Here is a 21,208-nt window from a genome sequence, read left to right on the forward strand (position 1 = left end):
GTGTGTTTTCCAATATGCACAATGGAAAGCTTGACCAGTAATCTTCCAGTCTCCTGCAGAAGTTAGGTGAGGGCTCACTGAGGACAAAACCTAATAAGAAATCTGGTTTTCACAGCAGATTGCCGGTCTCAGCAAGGAATTTGGGTGTTGGACACGGAGAACCTGTTGTATGACTGGGCCAATGTGGCAGGAGAAGAGAGAGGCTGGGATTCAGAGGCTAATCCTGGCACATTGGACCTGGGTTGAAGGCCAAAGCATCACATTCAGACTCTACCAGATAATGTGTGTGAGGTTACTGATATCTCTTTCTGCCCCAGTCAGGACTGGCTCAGCCATCAGTGGAGAACACAGCAGCTTCAGTGGAAACTCTTAAAGACAGAAGCTGGTAAAAAATAAAGGAAAAAGGGAAGGGGAGTAAATCCACAGATATTAGGAACATGATTATTATGAAAGTGGCAAAGTGACTCCCTGCTAGATCTTTGCTTTATCTCAAAGTATCAGCTCTTTCTGGCCAATCTGCACTATATCCAAGTTTCTCATATGTTTTTAGTGCATTTTCACATATAACATATTGTTTTCCTAAAACTGGTTATTATTCTGTCCTGAGGTCTTGCTCAAAATTTACATTTGCATCTGAAACTCAAAGTACTATGGTACCTGGCTACCTTTCCCAGAGCTGGTATATATGTCTGCTGACATTGAATACTGCACTCTTTCTTGTAGAGAGTGCCATTCATGTGACTTCACTCAGACGGTGCAGTGCACAACCTGAACAACCATACCCAGTAGTCCTGCCTGATTCTCCAACTCCTTGTCCACTATTTGTCTAAGACTTCTTCCTTAATTGTGTTTGTGCCTATTTTCACCATTACATATGAGATAGATTGGCTGATGGTTGCCACAGTTGCTCAAGTCATCAGTGTAAGAAAAATTGTTCCGGCTTTGGTTTCATTTCAAACAAAATGTGGGCTGGAATATTAGGTCTGCTCCTTGCTAGCTTGTGGGCCATGGACAAGTCAACCAACTGAGCCACTGTTTCACCGTCTATACAATGAAGGGAATAGTATCTGCCTCATGGTATTAATAAAGGGATACATACTAAATGAGATAAAACATGTCAATGTATATTTTTGTTATAATTATTAATATTATCAGAGTCCCTAGCATGATGTCTGCAACTGAGTAGATCTTCAATAAATACTAATTCTCTTCTCAGATTTCTATATCAATCTCAGTCCCTTCTCTGTGCAGGGAATGAACCTTGTCCAGCAGATGCCTGCATCCTAAGTGAAGTGTACCCTGTCCTGAATGTTTGCCAAACGGGCTGGGGAGCACTTTGCAAGTGTGTCTCTGTGAGAATTTCTGGGCTGAGAGAGGAGGGAGGTAAATTCTCTGGTCAAACATTTGAAAAGTACTGCATTCTCTACCTGCTGTTGGAGATTCTTACTGGCACATAAAAGGCTTTGAAAAATCAAATTTCAAAGATTTTGAGAAATACTTGGTAAAACATTTAAACAAAATAAGGTGGCCATGGATTTTTTTGTTGCTTTGGACAAATTAACTTCTCATGACTGTGCTCCATAGAACATATACTGGGAAGTGTCAGTTTAGGAATAGAAACTAGGAAACTTGGGTACACCAGGGAGAAGGTTGGTGTGATGAAAACGACAGCACTAAGGGGTGCTGGGGCAAAGTTCTTATGCAAAGTTCTAGAAGGGTCTATAGTTGTGACTTGATGTGTACTGTTCCCTCTGAGCAGAAAGGGCGAAGTATGAGGAAAGAGAAGAGCAAAAGAGAGTAAAAAGGAAGAGCAAAACATTCACTATTTCAAGCATGCATTGAGCAACTACTATGTGAGGGATGCAAATATGAATAACAGTGTCACTTCATTAAGGAGATAAAGCGAAACAGAAGAAAAAGAAACCAAAAGAGAAGGGGCGAAGGCAAAGAAAGATAATAGATTAGAAAGGGGGTAGAAGATATATTTGAGAAAGCCTTGTCAATATGTCTAGGTGACATGGATTCCAGTGTGTTGTACCTCACACGGGCTGTCTGAGCAACCCATATTTAAGTGCAGGGCAATGCCTCACAAATGAATTGATTTCCGTCCTTTTTTTTTAAAGTGAATTCTCCCAAAAGATTAAAATTTTCTTTAGGAAAATAATAAATAAATGTATTAGAAAATTACAGTTATTAAAATGGGCAGCTGAGGGCAATAATGAAACCGCCACAATATTAACTCACATTTGTGGTGCATCTCTGAAGCTGATATGATGGACCAGACCCGAAAATGGCTTCAGAATAAACCTGAAACTTGAGAGGAGGCAGTTTTTCAAGTGTGTGCCTTGGGAATATGCACCCCATTCTGTCATCTCATTTGCAGAAAATTGTGAACAAATTGTCTTCAGTGTGGAGGAAGACCAGGAAAAAAAAGAAACAAAAAATTAGAAGCTGAATTCAGAGGCAGGCTCAGCATCTGGGAGGCAAGCTTCAGAAACTCTGGAATATTAATGTTCTTCTTGGAATATTGAGCTCATCACTGCCTCCTGCTTGTCCTGTCCTTATGTCCCATCAGTTCACCTCCAGCCCCCAGCCTCCCTCGGCCCTTAGAAAATGAAGATCCACCTTCTAACTAGTCTCCTCTCTTATGCTGATTTTTGTATTGGTTTAGTCCCTCCTGCCTGCATCCATCCACTCATTCATTCTTCAGCAAATATCGATTGAGTTTCTACTGTGGACCTACAATGTAACAAGTACTGTGCTAGGTGTGGAGCCCTCAAAGAATCTGTTACCCCCTCCAACTTTATGGAAAGATTTATTTTCTCTTCTCGGTAATCATGGATTTTATAGGTTTTTATTTTGCATCTTAAAAATATTTGATTTTTTTTTTTAACACTACCTCAGGAAAAATACAGACACACTGAATTGTGTTTCACAATTAATGTGGCTGACTTCATTTACTCTCACGCTTCATATTCTGTCATTTTTTTGACACGGGTACTGTGTTTCCTACCTGCGTAGGGTTGTTGGGACTTTATTGGCAGGACCATTAGCAGGACTAGATAGTTATATAACAGGACTATATAAGTTGGAGGAGTGAGGGCTGCCTTACCCCCTCCTTCTTTTTCCTCCCAACATGAGAGTTCGTGCACAGAGGTGAGAGTTGAATCCATAGATTAGATGAAGTGTTCAGAGCAGTGTATCGCAGCGCAGGGGATGGAAAACCTTTTCTGTAAAGGACCAAATAGTATATATTTTTGGCTTTATGGGCCATATGTCTCTGTCACATCTAGACACATGCCCGCCGCACTAGGGCAAAAGCAGCCATCAACAACACAGACAAATGGGCATGACTGGGTCACAGGAAAATATTATCAATGGACACTGAAATGTGAATTTCACATAATTTTCCCACATCATAGAATATTATTCTTCTTTGATTCTTTTCTCAACCATTTAGAAGTGTAAAAACCATTCTTAGCTCACAGGGGATAGAAAAACGAGTAGGGGCTGGATTTGGCCTCTGGGCGGTCATTTGTTCACGCTTTTTGCAGTGGAAAGAGAGTCATCTCAGTGTGTGATCAGTGTGTGAACACGGCCTATGTCACTTACCAACTGGGGGTCAGAGAAACCAATGTAATATCTTTGGGCCTCTATTTTCTTATCTGAAAATGGGAATGATAATTTTGCCCTTGCATGGATTATTAAGATTAAATGAGAGAGACAACACAAACAAGGCATTTTCTCAGGAATAAGGGAGGTTGGTGGGCTGGATCAGCTGATGGGGCATGTTGCTGGGGGAGAGGAAAAGACCAGCAGGAGGCAACTGTTCCTTGCCTGAAACAGAATAGTCACTTAATCAATGACAGCTGTTGTTATTGTTATTACTACTACCGTTATCGTTCAAAGAACTAATATATAGAGAGAAGTAACAGGTGTCAACCACAGATTCAGAGGTGGAAAGAGGAGGTGAAAAAGGGAAGTAAAAAGTAGCAGGAGACAGGAGAAAAAAGCTGTAAGAGGATCTGATCCCCAAATTCTCCTGCTCTGATCTCCCTCCCAAACCCAGAAGTGGATCTCTGCCTCTCTCTTGAATCTGTTCACTGGAGTAGCCCACGAGCATCTCAAATGGAGTGTGGCCCAAATTAATTTATCTTCCTCTAATCTTTTTTTTTTTTTTAATTTTTTAAATTTTTATTGGAGTATAGTTGATTTACAGTGTTGTTAGTTTGAGGTGTACAGCAAAGTGAATCACTTATACATACATCCACTCTTTTAGATTCTTTTCCCATACAGGCCATTACAGAGTAATCCTACCTCTGCTTTTCTCCAACACTTTCCATTTCTATTAATAATACCACCAAGCTCCAAACAGCTGGGTCATATTTGATTCCTCTTTCTTTTTAATCCTAAACTTTAAGTTTACCTTTTAAATTTTTGGCAGGTCTGTGTTCTCCTAACCCTGCCACTCACTGTCTCCTAGACTCTTAATAACCCACTACCCAGGCCAACCCTACAATCCAGCTCTCAATATCCTCCCAACTCCAATACATCTGACCCACAGTTTATCCCTAGAGGAATGTCCCCATCAGAACCGAAGCACAGAATAAACCCTCGTTAATCAGAGGTAAGTGACCTTCCAGGAACTGCCCCGATACCCCATCTGACATGATTTCCTACAGGCTAACTGTGCCATCCATGCCTCCATTCCTTGGTATCTCCTGTTCCCTCAACATGGGCTGCCCTTCTCTTCATTCTATTTCTAAATTCTAGGACTTCTTCAAGACTTTCTTGTAAATGCTTTCTTCTCCAGGAAGCCTTCAACCAAAAGAAATCTTTACTTGCTGTAATCGTCCGTAGCACTTGTCTGTATTTCTTGTCCATCATTGACTATCTTAGTGTTATTTATGTACATGTTTTATCATTTGTACTAGACTAGTGCTTCTCAAACAGAGGCGATTTTGACCCCAGGTGACATTGCCCAGGCAATGGAGAAATACCAGGAGATGATTTTGCTGGTCACAATTAGAACGGAGGGAGGGAGGAGGGCAGTACTGGCATCTATAGTGGGTGGAGCCTAGGGATGCTGCTAAACATCCTGCAAAGCACAAAACAGCCCCCACTGCAAAGAAACCTCAACAGTGTGAGGGTGAGAAACCCTGGACCAGACTCTAAGCTCTTGAAAAAGGGTTTCATAACCTCTTCCTTTGCATTTCCTACAGTTCCTAACTCAGTCTTGCATATGGTCATTGCTAAATGAATATTTTTTGACTTAATGAAACAATACAAGTTTTGGAAGAAGATTGACTTAATGAAATGATACAAGTTTTGGAAGAAGATGCGCAGTCCTGAGGGATGGCACCTGATATGGTTTTACAGTAGCGTACGCGTCCATGGGCACAGTAGGTCTGCTTCTGTGTGTGGAAGGAGCCAGGGCTTTCCAATATCTGCAGGTTTTCATCGTCTCACCTGGTCACAGGGTACAGCTGACCGACTCAGAGGGTCTCCTGAGCATCGTCCTTAGTCCGGTGATTGACGGTTTTAAAAACTCTTTCAAAATAAATTCTTTATTTTTCTATAGGAGGACAGATTAAACGATGCTTCATTTCCTATACCTATACCTAGTTTAGCATGCTAGGTATATGTCTTGATTCTGAGTGAGCTGGGTGATTTTAAACATGTCAAGGTCATCACACCCTGAAAGCTGGCTTCCTTCCCACAGCGAGGCCTGCAGCGAAGCCATCCCAGAACGACTCAGACTTTGCAGATTGTCAAAGAGTGTGTTTCTGTGGCTGCCATTAACTCATTGTTTAAACAACCCTCATATTAAAAAAAAAAAAAAAAAAAAAATCCCTGCTGAGTTTTCTCCCAATTTATACCCACTAGAGTTTAGGGCTGCTTATTTTTAATCTGCTCTCAGAAATAGAGGACCACTCAAGGGACTATAATACAAATAGTAACAGTAACAACTAAATCCTGCTGATTTATAAAGCACTTTTTACCGTAAGCTTTCCCATTTACTAAATTAACAATGTGACCACCCAGCAGTGGTCAAGGTGGAGTCACCAGTCTCTTTCATTTTTCTTCTCTTTGCTGTTCATTGGCACCCTCTCCATAGTGGGGACAGGAAAAACAAAAGAGGGACACTCATCAGACATTTTTGCTAAATCTTCATTTTAAGCAATGGTTCATTTTAGGTTTGTTAGATAATCTAGGGATTATCTACCTTCTTTATCCATTAACATTAAAAACTGCAACTTTTTGGTAATTGGGTTTAAACCGAATTATTCTGGGTAAATCTGAATTTGTTAAATAATTCCTTAACTTTCAGATCTCACTTCTCTTCTATCAAATCATCTCCCAAGTTATTTCTTACTTCATAAGAAATAAGACTTTTAAAATAGTTATTTCTAGTATAGGATATCATATCAAGAAGTAAAATGTGTGATAATCCTATGATGCAGATATTTATGAAGAGTTTTTCGTGCAAGAAGGATCAACTTCCTTATACGAATTTCTCATCCACCCCTACATGAATACCGTGAAGACTGCAGCATTACTGAGGCTTGCCTATGAAAATATAAATAATAAGTAAGGATTTGCTAACAAAACAGCCGGTAGTTTATTCTGTATCCTGGTGACCTCAATCCCTAAGTATGAAAACATACTCGCTTTTCAATGAGATTTTTATTCCCAGGTGTCACTTTGTGTCTGAAGGTCACAAGATGGGATGTCCTGGCTAAGCGGCATCATGAAGCTGCGTTCCAAGTGAGGAGTGGAGGACTTCGGGAGAGGCCAGTCCATCCTCGCCCCACAATCTGCAAAGTAAACATTTCTGAATTTGATTTTGATTTGCTTCTCTTAAAGATGCATTTATTGTTGATACTGAACAAGGTTTTTCACTTTTATTTCACAGAGCCTCTAGCTAAGGTTGTCCATGTTACATGTATAAGGTGCTGTATCATTAAGGTTACTGGGTACAACATATCACATGCACTGTCTTATTTAATCCTCTCAACAGCAGCATGGGATCGGTTCTGCTATTACTCCCATTTTGCAGATGCAGAAACTGAGGCTCAGAAGGGTTAAGAAGTTTGCCCAAGTTCACATACCTAAGTAGTGCCAGGACCAGCCATGTATTTGCGCTCAGGTATATTTAATTCCAGAGCCCGTATGTATATATGTGATATATGTATATATGTGTATATGACATTATTCATATTACAAACCCAGGTGCAAGTGTTAACACTGTCATTTGATGTTTGTCCTTAGTAAATTACTTAAAACTTCTAACCAATCTCATTTTCTTCAACTGTAATGGAGATAATTCCATAGTGTTGTTACTATGACAAATAAATGAGAGAATTTTCCAAAGTGTGATAAAGCAAAAAATAATTGTGATAGCTGGCACCAGATTTATACTAAGAGACAGAACCATCTTGGAAAAGAATATCTCAAGCTTGGTGTGAGGCTGTGGGTAAGGGTCAGAATAATGTGAGGAAATAGTGAAAATGATAAACTCTCTATGCAAGAAATAAGCAGTGCTTGGAGGAAACTAGAGAAGGGAGGAGAGAGCTTGGGGAAGAGAGCTGAGCAGGGCTTGGGAGCCTCAGGAGGAAGGTACCGAGAGAAAAAATTCCAAGGGTGATGAGGCCAAAGAATTTTACAAAGGATATCATTGTCTAGTATCCATTGTTAGGTTTTCTGTTTCTCTGTGATGTGAATAGGTTTCACCTCAAATACCTCCTCAATCCCCGCCCAGAGAGGCCTTCCTCAAACCCTCTCTAAAATAATGTCCCCATCACCTTCTTTTTCATACTCCACTGAACTTTTCCTCATTACTTTTATAGCTACGTAAACCTTTTATACACATACACACATATCCAGATAGAATAGACTAGACAGAAGATAGATCTGTCCTTGCCACCAGGATGCCAGCTCCATGAGGACAAGGAAAAGTGTGTTTGCTACTAGAGCCCTTAGAACAGTGCCTGACACCTAGTAGATGCTGAATATATATTTAATGAATTAATGAATCAAGGATGCTGATGAAACCAGGATTAATGAGGTGGTGTCCCTATCCTCATTCAAGTACAGTCCTGTCTTTATTTTTGTGTCTGAAATCCATAAATTTCCCACCATTTCTTTGTTTCACCAGTGAACTGTCTTGGCCCCCTATAAATTTGTCTGTGTTCATTGTTAGAGAACTCAGAGATGCATAGTTCAAGGGCAGATTTTTATCTCAGGGATGTGGAGTTAACAGTTTTTTTCTTACTTTATAGTCTTCCATTAACTTGCTGTTGCTGTACAGTGGTTTCTGCAGGGATGGGAGATGAGATGCCTTTAAAATGCACCCCAGAATGCCTGCAAATGCCCTCTTCTGTATCCTGCAGTGGTGGAAGGGGTTCCTTGGCTCCAAAAGAGGAATGAAGTCAAATGATTACTAGGAATCTGAAACATTACCCTCTAAAGAGTAGAAGCAAATTAGACAGTAACCAAATAGGAAACAGGAATATTTATTGTACTACAAAATGTGACTTCCCATACTCTCTGAACCGCACAAGAAAATCAATCAAAGTGCTGTAGAATCTCTTCTTGTTTCGTTTCATAATCCCAAAGATTATAACACGAGTTGATCTTGTGCTTTTTAACACTGATTTTGGACTCTCTCCTCCAAAGAGACAGTCCAAAAACATTTTAAGAGAATCACCATCACTGAAATAAATAGCTTCCCGATGTAACCAGTCAGTTAAATGCACACATTTATTAAGATAATTTTAAATTCAGGCACACCCTCTAATAAACTTATGCATATTTAGTTTATGGTACATTAACTTTTCCAGTATGCATGTCAGTTAATTAAAAAAATGGTTCATTACAACTTTTACAAATTATTTATGGGAGAACTATATCTTCTCCAAGAATAAAAAAAAAAAATTACTTACTTTAGAAACACATAGTGTTGGTCAAACATTTTGAACTATACAAATAGTTATAAAAATTACTATTCTATACTCCATTAATTTCCTTGAGGTTTTTACTTTAAAAAGAGGCCTTTTTTTAAAAGGGTACGTGTTCAAAAGACATTCCTGATTAAATGCCATAATAAGTAATAAAACTATTAAGAAGGAGAAGGTAGGGGGAGGGGAATGGAAGAAGGAGAAGAGGGAGGAAAGCAAAAATTTCTGGGTGACAAAAATTTCCAAATTCTAGCCAATCCCAGTAATTTTAAATAGTACTCACTATAAAAATTTTAGTAAGTCAGACATATTTATCAGGCACTTAGAGTTTCATTCCCAACCTTGGTTGATAGTAAATTAAGATTTGTCCCTTTTGAGCTGTTACTATATTTGTAATTTGAATTTAGTGGCCAATCTACCCAGCCTTGCCAGTTCCTTGAAGCTAACACAGATCTTTTTTCACATGGCCTGGATAGGCCACTTCAAATAATTTACCAGCGAATTCAGTCAAAGAAGCAGATCAGTAATGTATACAAGCTCATTGATTATAATCTCAGAAAAAGTCACAGGAGTATATTATAAATAATAGCACCCAAGAGAGTCATGGAGAAAGGCTGGCTTAGAAAGTTCTCTGCATCACAGAATGTGCTCCTTCATTACTTTGTTGAGGCTTGTTCGGTCTTCATTGTATGCAACAAAGATTTCTCATAATGAGCTGGTAAATGCACTGTGGCATATTTCAAGAAAAATAATTAATAGTGGGAGAGCCTCACGCTGAGGTCAGAGGCACTTTGGTGGAGGCAAGGAACACAGTGGTATCCACTGCTAGACAACAAATCAGGGGCTCAGTTCTAGTTATGACAAAAGAGTCTGATTCTGAATCATTTGAGAGACGTAAATTGCTCTAGAAAACTAGAGCTAGTTATAGACCACTGGCCTTGAAATGAAACTGCCACTAGGGAAAATGGAAAGAGAAAAGCTTAAATATATTCCCTCAAAGTTCCCTAGAGCTTTTCTTTATGCCCAGGGCATTTCTGGTGGAAACAGCCTTAGGAGACAAGAGTGCTGTTTTGAAAATTACTCTTGTCTTTTCGGAACATTGAGAAATGTTATTGAGATGCATTGAGAATGCATTTTAATTCTTCCACTCCTGCCTGCCTTTTGAGCAAAATTAACTTTGGAAATAGTTGCTCTCTCGATTAGCCAAATTATTTAATTTTGCTCATCTGAAAGTAATTTAAACTATTGATTCAATGTTTCAGCAATTTTAAAACTTCAAAGCCAAATTTATTAATCATTTATACCACATATATTTATTTGAGCTCCTATAGGGTACTGGAGAAATGGCCATGAAAACCTGAAAAGCTCCTTGCTCTTATGAAGCTTATTTTGCAGTTGGGGCAGGGAAGGGAGGGGCTACAAAAATAAATAAATAAATGAGAAATCTAGCAGATGGTACTCAGTTTACTGAGAATCAAAATAAGCCATTCTGACAGAGGGACAAGAGGCTATTCTAGATTGACTGGTCAGGGAAGTCTTCTTGAAGAGGCAACAGTTGAGCTGAGGATTGAATGATAAGGAGCCAGCCATGCAAAGATCAGGAATAAAAAGCGTTTGGGACAGAGAAAACAGCCAATGCAAAAGCCTTCAAGTAGAATGAGTCTGGTCTGTTCTAGGAACAGGAAGACGGCCAGGTTAGGTAAGTAGGATGGAATGAATCCCAGTCCAGAAATGAGAAGCTAGGTCTCTCCTCTTGATTGCATTGGGAAACATCAAGGCAGTCAATTCTGATCTGATTTCTGTCCCCTTCCGATATGATTTGCACTTCACTGTTAATTAACCTAAAACATCATGTTAATTGATTCAACTTCCATGTTCAGAAACCATCTTATACACCATCTGCCTGCAGAAGAAAGTTCAAATTATTTAGTTTGACATTTCCAGACCTCTAAAAACCTATACTAACCAATCGGTACAAGTTTATGCCCCTCTGCTCCTCCAATAAATATTCTCCTCCAGCCAAACCTTCACTCCAACACTCCTTTCATTTTATCCTCATGATTTTTTCCTCCTGCCATTCCCTGTTATACAGCATGACCTTTTCCCGTCTCTCAACAAAATTCGTATCAAGTTCTCAGAAGTCTTTTTGAAACTCTCAAAAGAAAATTCAACACAAAGTGACTTAAATAAAAAGAGAAATTTCCTGGCTTAAATAAATTAAATTATCCAAAGTAAAATAAACTTCAGGCAGTTTTATCCAGAGGTTAATGATGTCATTTACTTTGAGATCACCTTGACTCTGTATGGCTCCATGTGTTAACTTCATTCTCAGGCTGGCTTCCTTCAGGATGGCAAAACTGGCTGCAAGAGGCCTTGTACTGGCTTGGATAATGTTTCCTTAAAACTCATGTCCACTGGGAACCTGTGAATGTGGCCTTATTTGGAAATAGGGTCCCTTGATTCATCTTAATCAAGTTAAGATGAAGTCAAACTGGGTTTAGAATGGGTCCTAATCCAATGATTGGTATCCTTATGAGACTAAAGAAATTTGGATACAGCTCTCTCCCTGTGTGTCTCTATGTGAAGATGATGGCAGAGACTTGAGTGGTGCAGCCACAAGCCAAGGAACGCCGAGGATTGCCTGCAACCACCGGAAGCTAGAAACGTGCTGGGGAGGGATTCTTCTCTAGAGCCTTCAGAAGGAGCGCTGCTCTGTCAACACTTTCATTGTGGATGTCTAGCCCCCAGAACTGGAAGAGAATAAATTTCTGTTTTAAGCCGCCTAGTTTGTGGTGATTTGTTACAGTCACCCTAGGAAACTAATACAACCCATCTCTGCTCCCCGACCACACAGGGGAGTAGAGAAAGATATATCTGGTAGTTCCCATGGGAAAGGAGCTTCTTTTCAGAAGCCTCAGCAACTTTCTCTTGTCTCCTATGCCCATGTCTGTCTGAATCAATCATGGCATCCAAACGTACTTGGAGCTAATAGGTTGTCTCTCCCATTTAAACCACAAGGAAAAATGGTAGAGGGATTCCTACCCTTCCCCCCTAAAAAAAAAAAAACCACATAGCATTTAATTTATTTCCTTTGTTAGGGAAAAAGTTAAATATATGCTAGGAAAGGAATCAACTCTACTATTTGATAGCAGTTTGCATGACTTTGGCTGGGGGTTACAGAAAACCTGACTCTATCTAGCTTAAACATTGAAGAAATGTACTGTCTCATATAATAGGAGATCTAGAGGCAGATCAAGCTCCAGGCACAGTACAAATAGGGCTCCAGCTCTGAATCTCCCCTATTCTCCAGCCTCAGCCTTCCTCCACGTGCCAGGGGCCCTCATGATCTCAAAAAGACTGCCAGAGGCCATCAGGGCAACCAACATCCTTTTCCTGCACAGTAGGAGAGAATAAAAATCTTATTCCCAATTATGAAACAAAGGTCTTTCCTTTTAGACTGATTGGACTCATTTAGGTCATGTCCCTAGACCATTGCTAGGGGAAATGCCAGTCACTGATTGGCATTAAGTTTGGCTCCCTGAACAAATCATGGGGGGAGGGGAAGAAAGAGTGGATAGGATTACCATGATGACTTCACATTAGACTAATCAGGATTCTCCCTTGGAGTTTAAGGTGGAGTTTGCTTTCCCTGAGGTATGTGTCCTGCATGGGAGAGGGTTTCTGAAAAATACGCAAAGAAGGGTGAATGGATGGTGGTTAGGCAACAATATTGTCCATCAAGGCATCCTTTCAAGTGCAGATTGGATCCCACCTCCTCCATGAAGCCTCCCCAGATTACTCTAACCTGAAGCAAACTCTGAATTCCTTCAGCACTTATTGCTCACACTGACATTTCACACTTACCTTATACTTTTTAATAATATTTTTATGTACATATTTCTAATTTCCTGATCTAAATCCTTAAATTAGAGTATGTGTTACCCTCCTCTGTGTATGGGACAATCCCTCATGTATCACCTTGCCCAGAATATTTCATGCTCAATAAAAATCTGTTGCTTAATTGAGTTACTTCCAATATAAGCATAAAGAAGCAAGCAGCTTTGAAACTTAGCAATAGAGATATAGATCCAGCTCACTAATTCAATTCTTCCTTCTTCTTAATAAAAAATCTCCTCCTGCTCATTATCTCCCAGGAGTCTTTCATACAGACATATTGGTGGTTCTCAGTCTTCGAATCCATCTGTACTTGATAAAATGGTTAAGATTTTGAACCTAATTAAATAGTGAGAAGCACCGATAGTACATGACTTGACTAATATTTTGAGTAAGAATCTGGACAAGATACAAAAACTAAAGTAGTGGCTGTTTTTCCTCTTCTCTGGGTTGCGCTTCCTTCCCTAGTTCGCGAAGATGCAGCTCAAACCGATGGAGATTAACCCGGAGATGCTGAACAAGGTGTTGGCCCGGCTGGGGGTCGCCAGCCAGTGGCGCTTGGAGGACGTGCTGGGCCTGGAGGAGAAGTCTCTGGGCTCGGTGCCGGCGCCTGCCTGCGCGCTGCTGCGCCTCTTTCCTCTCACGGCCCAGCATGAGAACTTCAGGAAAAAACAGATTGAAGTGCTGAAGGGACAAGAAGTAAGTCCTAAGGTGTACTTCATGAAGCAGACCATTGGCAACTCCGGTGGAACCATCGGACTCTCATTCACGCAGTGGCCAACAATCAGGACAAACTGGAGTTCGAGGATGGGTCAGTTCCGAAACAGTTTCTTTCTGAAACAGAGAAGTTGTACCCTGAAGACAGAGCAAAATGCTTTGAAAAGAATGAGGCCCTCCAGGGAGCCCATGATGCCGTGGCACAGGAAGGCCAATGTCGGGTAGATGACAAAGTGAACTTTCATTTTATTCTGTTTAACAACGGGGATGGCCACGTTGTTCAAGTCTATGAACTTGATGGACGGAGGCCTTTTCCGGTGAACCGTGGCACCAGTTCAGAGGACTCACTGCTGCAGGACGCCGCCAAGGTCTGCAGAAAAGTCACTGAGCGCGAGCAAGGGGAGATCCGCTTCTCCGCCGTGGCCCTCTGCAAGGCAGCCTAATGCCTCGTGGCAGGGGCATTTCGCTTTCTCCCCCTTCCCTTCATCGTGAAAGTATATCCCTACCCATGTGGTCTCAGATGCTTCAGTACTTGTAGAGCACAGCTGTTCTCCTTCGGTTCTGCAGATAAGCACTTACCCTCAACCTCGCCTACTCACTAGCAGAGCTCGGCTGTCCATTGAGCAAGCTTGGTGTCACCCTCTGATGGCAAAGCATTCCCCTCATTGTATGTCTTATACCTCAATATCTAATGCTTTAATGGCTACTTTGGTTTGTGTCTGTAAGCTAAGGCCTTGGATGTGGTTTAATTGTCCTTAAAAGGAATAAAATTTTTCTGCTGCTAAGAGATAAAAAAACAAACAAACAACAAAAAAAACTAAAGTAGTAATACAAGTTTCATTATAGAAGCTGAATAAGATAAAGGAAGGATGACCTCTTCAATTGGGCAGAGATGTTTTCGCCATTTTTTTCCCATTTTAGTAACAAATCACAATTGTGCTTATCCATTTCAACGATAGATTTCTCAACAGATGCTAAGTCTAATCTAGTAGTCATGCATGAAAGTTTTGAGTTCCACTACTCAATATATTATTAAATTTCTGTTATCTTTGAAAATGATTACACCATGTTTAGTAGCAAAATTTTTAAGAATGATTTCTTGTCTAAAATCTCAGTGATCTAGCATGGATTTTGATTATTAATCGATTGAGGCTTGTCAACACTTTGAAGATGTCTTGAGGATATCTGCAATTTTCTCTACAAATGAATTCTAGTATTTCCAATGGTTATTATTGTTACCATTAATGAATAGTATAATGTCCTGGTCTAGATACATAACCCAAGTGATCAAAGTGGTCAACACTGTGTTTCAAGGAGATTTCATCTTTCAAAGGATGAAAGTAAATAATTTAAATTCTTTATTAAAAAATAGAGTTGAGAGTAAAAATGTCTAGATGAAATCACCTTATTTTCCCTCTAAGAAGGAAATGGGAGCAAGAAAATTGGAGGCACACATTCCCAGCAACCTTTCTCTGGGTTAATGGAGGTAACAAGGGCTGCCTTTATAAAACAGATAACTAATAAGGACCTACTGTATAGCACAGGGAACTCTTCTCAGTACTCTGTGGTGACCTATATGGGAAAAGAATTTAAGAAAGAGTGGATATATGTATACGTATAACTGATTCACTTTGCTGTGCAGCAGAAACTAACACAATGTTTTAAATCAACTATATACTCCAATAAAAATAAAAATAAAAAAAAGAAGACTGCCTTAATTGTGAAATGGATTACCACTCATTTCCTACCCTAAGTAAGCCTGGTCTCATTTTTAAAAAGAATTTGAACCAAGAAGAAGTTGAACTCCAATAGTGATTCAAATCTCCAGGAACATTTCATGTCAGCTGGCCATATTCAGGTCACTAGACAGAGTAAGGAAGAATACTGCCAGAGGGTTCAACACCCAAATTTTAGTTCTGAGCACTTCCAGGCCCATCCTTTCCCTCTTGCTTTCTAATTAGGTATGTATTTAACTCTTCTGTAGATCAACTTCAAGAGCTTTCAGGGGGTTTGGGGGAAAGGCAGGTGGAGAGAGAGCATTTCAAGGACAACAGGATAAAAATGGCCTGAACTTGGCTTGACGGAAAGTGTTTCCAAGGCATAAGATAAAAAAGATTCCCAATTTCCCAAAAAGAAACTGGTTTGGGATATTGAGGATGAGGGCTCTGGCAGGTTACATACTCGAAGGCCCTCCTTACCCAGCAGGCACGGGGAAGCAATGAAATGTACTGGTTGAGGGACCCATCGGCATATCTGAGTCCAAATACCAGCTCCACTCCTTACTGTGTGACCTTGAGAAGTTACCTAGCTTTTCCAAGCTTCAATTTTCATATCTGTAAAATGACAGTGATAACAGTTCTTTCCCTGCAGGGTGGTGGTGAAGGTTAAATGATCTAATCCATGTGAGGCAGCTAGCGAAAGGTCTGGAACATATTAAACATTCCATGAATGTGATCTACTATTGCAATTATTAGGGGGAAGCCAGTCTGCTTGGGGTCCACTCTTGATCCTCTGACCCATGGCTCTCAGCCCACCATGCAATTTTCTACAGATGGAAGAGGCTGCTTCCATATTTCTCACCTCTTTGCTGTCATTTTGCTTCTAGAATGGTTTATGTCAAAAGAGATGAAAATAATAATGTGTCTATTTACATCACATTATCCTTATTTTCTTTCGTCTCTCAGAAATGCCCTGGTGTTATCGAATTAGGCACATTTTGAAGATGACACCCCCCTAGAACTAATCAAACTGAACAATTTTTTATTCCTTGATATTACCCTGGATTCTCATCCATTAAGGTAACAGCTGCACTACTTTTAAAGGAGGCTGGGAACACACGTGGCAGACTCTCGGCACTTGATGACTGCAATTGTGATTGTTTACTGAATACTAATATTCTGTATGTGTTATGTGGTTTAGCTTTCTAACGCCAACACTCATTCACTGCACATAATCATAAGTCTGCAGGGAGGAGAGGCATTTCTGCTCAATTCAAAATCTTTTATTCCAATTGTCTGCTGAGCTTTGTAACTCTTTATTAACACTAAACTCTCACATACTAAATTTCTGAATAAATCTAATGAAAGATAACCATTTAAAAACCTTACCTCTTGAGTATCAAGCTAGTATTTCAACATCGCATAACCTTCTAACAATGGAGTACTCTTTGAAATTTGTCGCTATGTCTGAGACATACATCTGATGTGTCCTGTACCCTTAGATGTCCTCTGTATTTGAGATGTTACTGACACTGTTATTTCTCTTTCATACAAATGTCTTCTAAAAAGCAGGTATAAAACCAAATGCCTTCTCCCTTTCTCTCTAGGCTACGTCTCAATAATTCTAACAATGTCTGCATGACAAATGAAAACTTCATCATTTACATACTTTTTGTAAATGATAGAAAACAGCTAACCATTTGGTATTATTTCTGACTAAAGTTTCAGATGTTTGACCCACATCACATCTTTAGATCTCACTTTTTATCTGAATACTTTGGTGGATTCTCCTTAGAGCACGTATTTATATACACCCTTCAAATGGTAGAAAAACGAATGAAACACAAGACCACCAAACTGTGCTGCATTTAAAAAACTGTTAATATTCTGTTGAGTTGCTATATTCTGAGAAGAAATTATTTTCCAGCTTTTTAAACCTATGGCTGATTACTACTGCTTATGTTTATTGTTCTTTTTTAAAATGTTTTCCTGCTTTTTCTTCTGAGTATAAATATGATATATGCTCATTATAAGAATTCAAACAGAGCAGAAAAGCACAAATATGATATTAGAAATCACTTGAAACCCCACTCTCTAAAGACAGCCACCATTTGCATTTTGGTGAATGTGCTTAGAGTTACCTATGGATTTGTATATGTAGGTGTAATTCTACATCATGTCAAAGATCCTGGCTTTTCCAGTCAGCAATGTTGGGACATTTTTCCATGCCAATAAATGCACAGGTCTGCATCCGTGGTTCTCATTATGTCCTCCATTCCCTTCCAGATAAGAGTAGGATGTGTAAGGGGAATGATGTGGAAACAGGTAAAAGGGTTGAGTGACACTGGTCTCCATCATCAGAGTTCCTAATTTTTTAACTTATCCCTTCACGATTGATGTTTGTTTCCATTGGTTCACAATTATAAATTTGTTGGGTCCCAGTGCAGAAACAGTAGTTTGAAGGGAGCCTGGGTTAGACCCACTTGCTGATCTTGGAGAGCCTCCCAAAGAGGCAGGAGGCAACTGGGACTCCCCCTGGAGACACAGAAGCTGGCAGCAACCATTTTTGAGAGCTCATTCTACTGCAAGAAACTGGTGTTGACAAGTGCCACTTTGGAGTCCTCCCTCTAACCTACTAGAAGCAGGGTCTTAACTGCCCATCAGTGGGCCAGCACCAGTCCTGGACACCCCAGCCCGCCATGCTGGGACCCAGGCCCATGCCAGCAGGTGGGCAGCCATTGCGCAAGGCAGGACCTGGCAGCCAACCAGGCTGGGGGCCAGCCCTGCCTGCCAGTGTGCCTACAGTAGTCAGCCCACCACAACAGAAGAGCCCACGCAGCCCACAGAGGGGGCCCCCGAGAGCACACAGCTCTGGTGACCAGAGGGCAGTGTGCTGCTGGGCCCCATAGGGCATCTCCTACATAAGGCCACCTCTCCAAGAGCAGGAAATGTAGCCGACCTACCTACTATATAGAAATAAACACAGAAAATTAGGCAAAATGAGGAGACAAAGGAATATGTTCCAAATGCAGGCACAAAACAACACCTCAGAACAAAAACTAAATGAAGTGGAGAAAAGCAAAGCAATCTACTCAAGAAAGAGTTGAAGGCAGTGGTCAGAAAGGTGCTCAACAAACTCAGGAGAAGAGTGGATGAACACAGTGAGAATTGTAACAAAGAACATGTAGAGAAGAACCATACAGAACTGAAGAATACAATAACTGAAATGAAAACTACACTAGAAGGAATCCACAATCGATTAGATGATACAGAGGAACAGATAGCAAACTGGAAGACAGTAGTGGAAATCACCCAGGATGAACAGAAAAAAGAATTAAAAGAAATGAGGATAGTTTAAGAGCCCTCTGGGAAAACATCACATGTACTGACATTCTCATTATAGGGGTCCCAGACAGAGAAGAGAGAGAAAGAGGCAGAGAAATTATTTAAAGAAATAATAGCTGAACACTTTGCTAACCTGGGAAAGCAAACAGACATCTTGGTCCAGGAAGCACAGAGAGTCCCAAACAAGATGAACCCAAAGAGGACCATACCAAGGCATATTATAATTCAAGTGGCAAAAATTAAAAATAAAGTAAATCTATTGATCTGTGTAACTCTCAACTACCAGAAGATTAAAAACGAATTCTTTTTTAAAAAGCCAGCCTCCTCTTTTTCTTTTCTCAATATATTGAACATATTGAAAACTAATGTATATAAAAACAAAAACCAGGCACCTTCACTTAGATGCTTGCATGGCTGTGGCTGGGGTTTGGTGCCTGATTCTTATCTCTACCTTGGTTCTGAATCATGTTTCAAGGTCTAAGTATAGAGATTACTGGTCTTTTATTCAAAAAGAGGGTCTTAAGGATCAATGGAAGAGAAACTGTGATATAAGACTTGATTTTATCTTGTCCCCACTGATAATCAGAATATCATTTCGCCTAGTAGTGAGTTACTAAGATTATCTCATTCGGAAACAGATATTAAAGCTACTGAGAACCCTCAGCGAATGATTGTGTCGAAGTGTCCCCTCCATTCCTCAGCCCCAGGGAAAGGGAGAAGCGACAGCAGTGTATTTTGACGAGGAGTCCTCGTATTATCTACCCACCAAAGACCTCTCCATATTTCCCTCTTTCTCTAGCTACTTCTGACTTTTTAAGGTTTTCATTTCCTCCATTTCTCATTAAAGTCCTTTCCTAATCTTGCCCTTCTTCTCCCAGCAGAGCATGTTGTAGAGAGAAATTCTTTTCATCTTTAGGACCCCGCAATCTGAAAAGAGGGAAAATCTTTGTGAACATTTATACCAATCCTTTCATTCTTCAGATGAGGAAAGAGGGTCAGAGCCAGAATTAAAATTAGGTCTGGGACCTCCAGCCCAATGCTTCTTCTATTAGCTACATCTGTGAAGTTAATGTTTAAGTTATGCATAGTTAGTTTTTAAGTTAACTGTGGTCTGTAATGCCAGCCCTGGGGCAGTCTGTCCGGCCTGGAGAAGTCACACCCACTCCAGCAGCTGAGCCCTCTTACTGATGGCTGCGTCTACATCTGATTAAAAGTGGGGAAGTTCCAGCCAGTGGCTGCTTGTCCCAGGCACCCTTTCCCCATCTCACCCAACAAAGTCTAAACCTACCATCTCCATTCCTAATCGTGTACAATTCCTGCATTTCATGACTGGTAATAAGGGAACGTATGTGGCAATGAAAGGCTCTATTGCAGTGCTTTGCAGTGTTTTGACAACAAGCGTCTTTATTCAGTGTATTCTCCTCAGAGGACATTAGAATTTACTTTATTTGAATTCTCATGACATTTTTTTGCCTCTCTTAGAGTATTGGGTACTTAAGAAAAGCATTATTTTAAAATTAAGGTTTTCATTAAAAACTACTATTTATCTTTTCCTGTATTTTTTTTTTTTTTTTGCAGCAAATTGTGACATTTTCCTATTATTGTAGCAAGACAAATTCACTTTGGGAAGATAAATGTCACATTTTAATGAAAACCAGCTTCCAGTGTGGAGAGGGAGAGTGATCCTAAAAGGGGAACCAATGTGCGTACACTTTGACATTTCTCATTCTTCTTAGCCACAACATTAAGATTTACGTTTATTTTTTAATATTGGAGAAGTTACCCTATAAATCCCATCAGGAAGATGAATGGGATACATTTGGAGCTCATTGACCCTCACAAACTAAATCCAGAAAAAACTTCCTGACACAAGAAAAATTTGCAGTGAAATGGGAGATGAAATAAAGCAAATGAGAATTGGAACAGGGGGATGTTCTGGAAAGGGGCCACATGAGCATGCCACATAACACAGGAGAGCCACTTCTTCCATTTGAGGTTGGGGAGAGGAGTGGTGAGCCCAAGGTTAAGCTAAGTGGGAATTTTCCTCCGTGCATTGGCTCATGTAAGGTGAGCTACATGCCTAAACGAGTCTTTTTTATACGCATAAACTCATATCGTTCATAGTGGACATTTATCTTTTTTTTTTTTTTTTTTAGCTGTCCAGCATCTGAACCTCCTTCTTAGGTCTGAGGAATTTCTTTATTTTATTTTATTTATTTATTTATTTATTTTTTCCTGTGTTCGGTCTTCGTTGCTGCATGGGCTTTCTCTAGTTGTGGCGAGCGGGGGCTACTCTTCGTTGTGGTGCGTGGGCTTCTCATTGTGGTGGCTTCTCTTGTTGTGGAGCATGGGCTGTAGGCGCGTGGGCTTCAGTAGTTGCAGCATGCAGGCTCAGTAGTTGTGGCTCGCGGGCTTATTTGCTCCACGGCATGTGGGATCTTCCCGGACCAGGGCTCGAACCCGTGTCCCCTGCATTGGCAGGCGGATTCTTAACCACTATGCCACCAGGGAAGCCCTGGGTAATTTCTTATACTGTGAGTCATGGCTGAAAGCAGGGCCTGACCCCCACTACAG

The 21,208-nt window shown here is 40.3% G+C and overlaps 1 protein-coding gene across 1 annotated transcript; it reads left to right on the forward strand.

Annotated features, from left to right (window-relative positions):
• The first annotated feature begins 13,331 nt into the window (after positions 1-13,331).
• UCHL1 (ubiquitin C-terminal hydrolase L1) lies at positions 13,332-14,071 on the forward strand. Its single transcript, XM_061205457.1, is given in 2 exon segments — positions 13,332-13,613; positions 13,616-14,071. Coding segments are annotated over 2 exon segments (681 nt in total). The 3' UTR covers positions 14,015-14,071.
• The last annotated feature ends 7,137 nt before the right edge of the window (positions 14,072-21,208 follow it).

This window comes from Eubalaena glacialis, chromosome 11, assembly GCF_028564815.1.
Source record: "Eubalaena glacialis isolate mEubGla1 chromosome 11, mEubGla1.1.hap2.+ XY, whole genome shotgun sequence".
Classification (NCBI taxonomy): Eukaryota; Metazoa; Chordata; class Mammalia; order Artiodactyla; family Balaenidae; genus Eubalaena; species Eubalaena glacialis.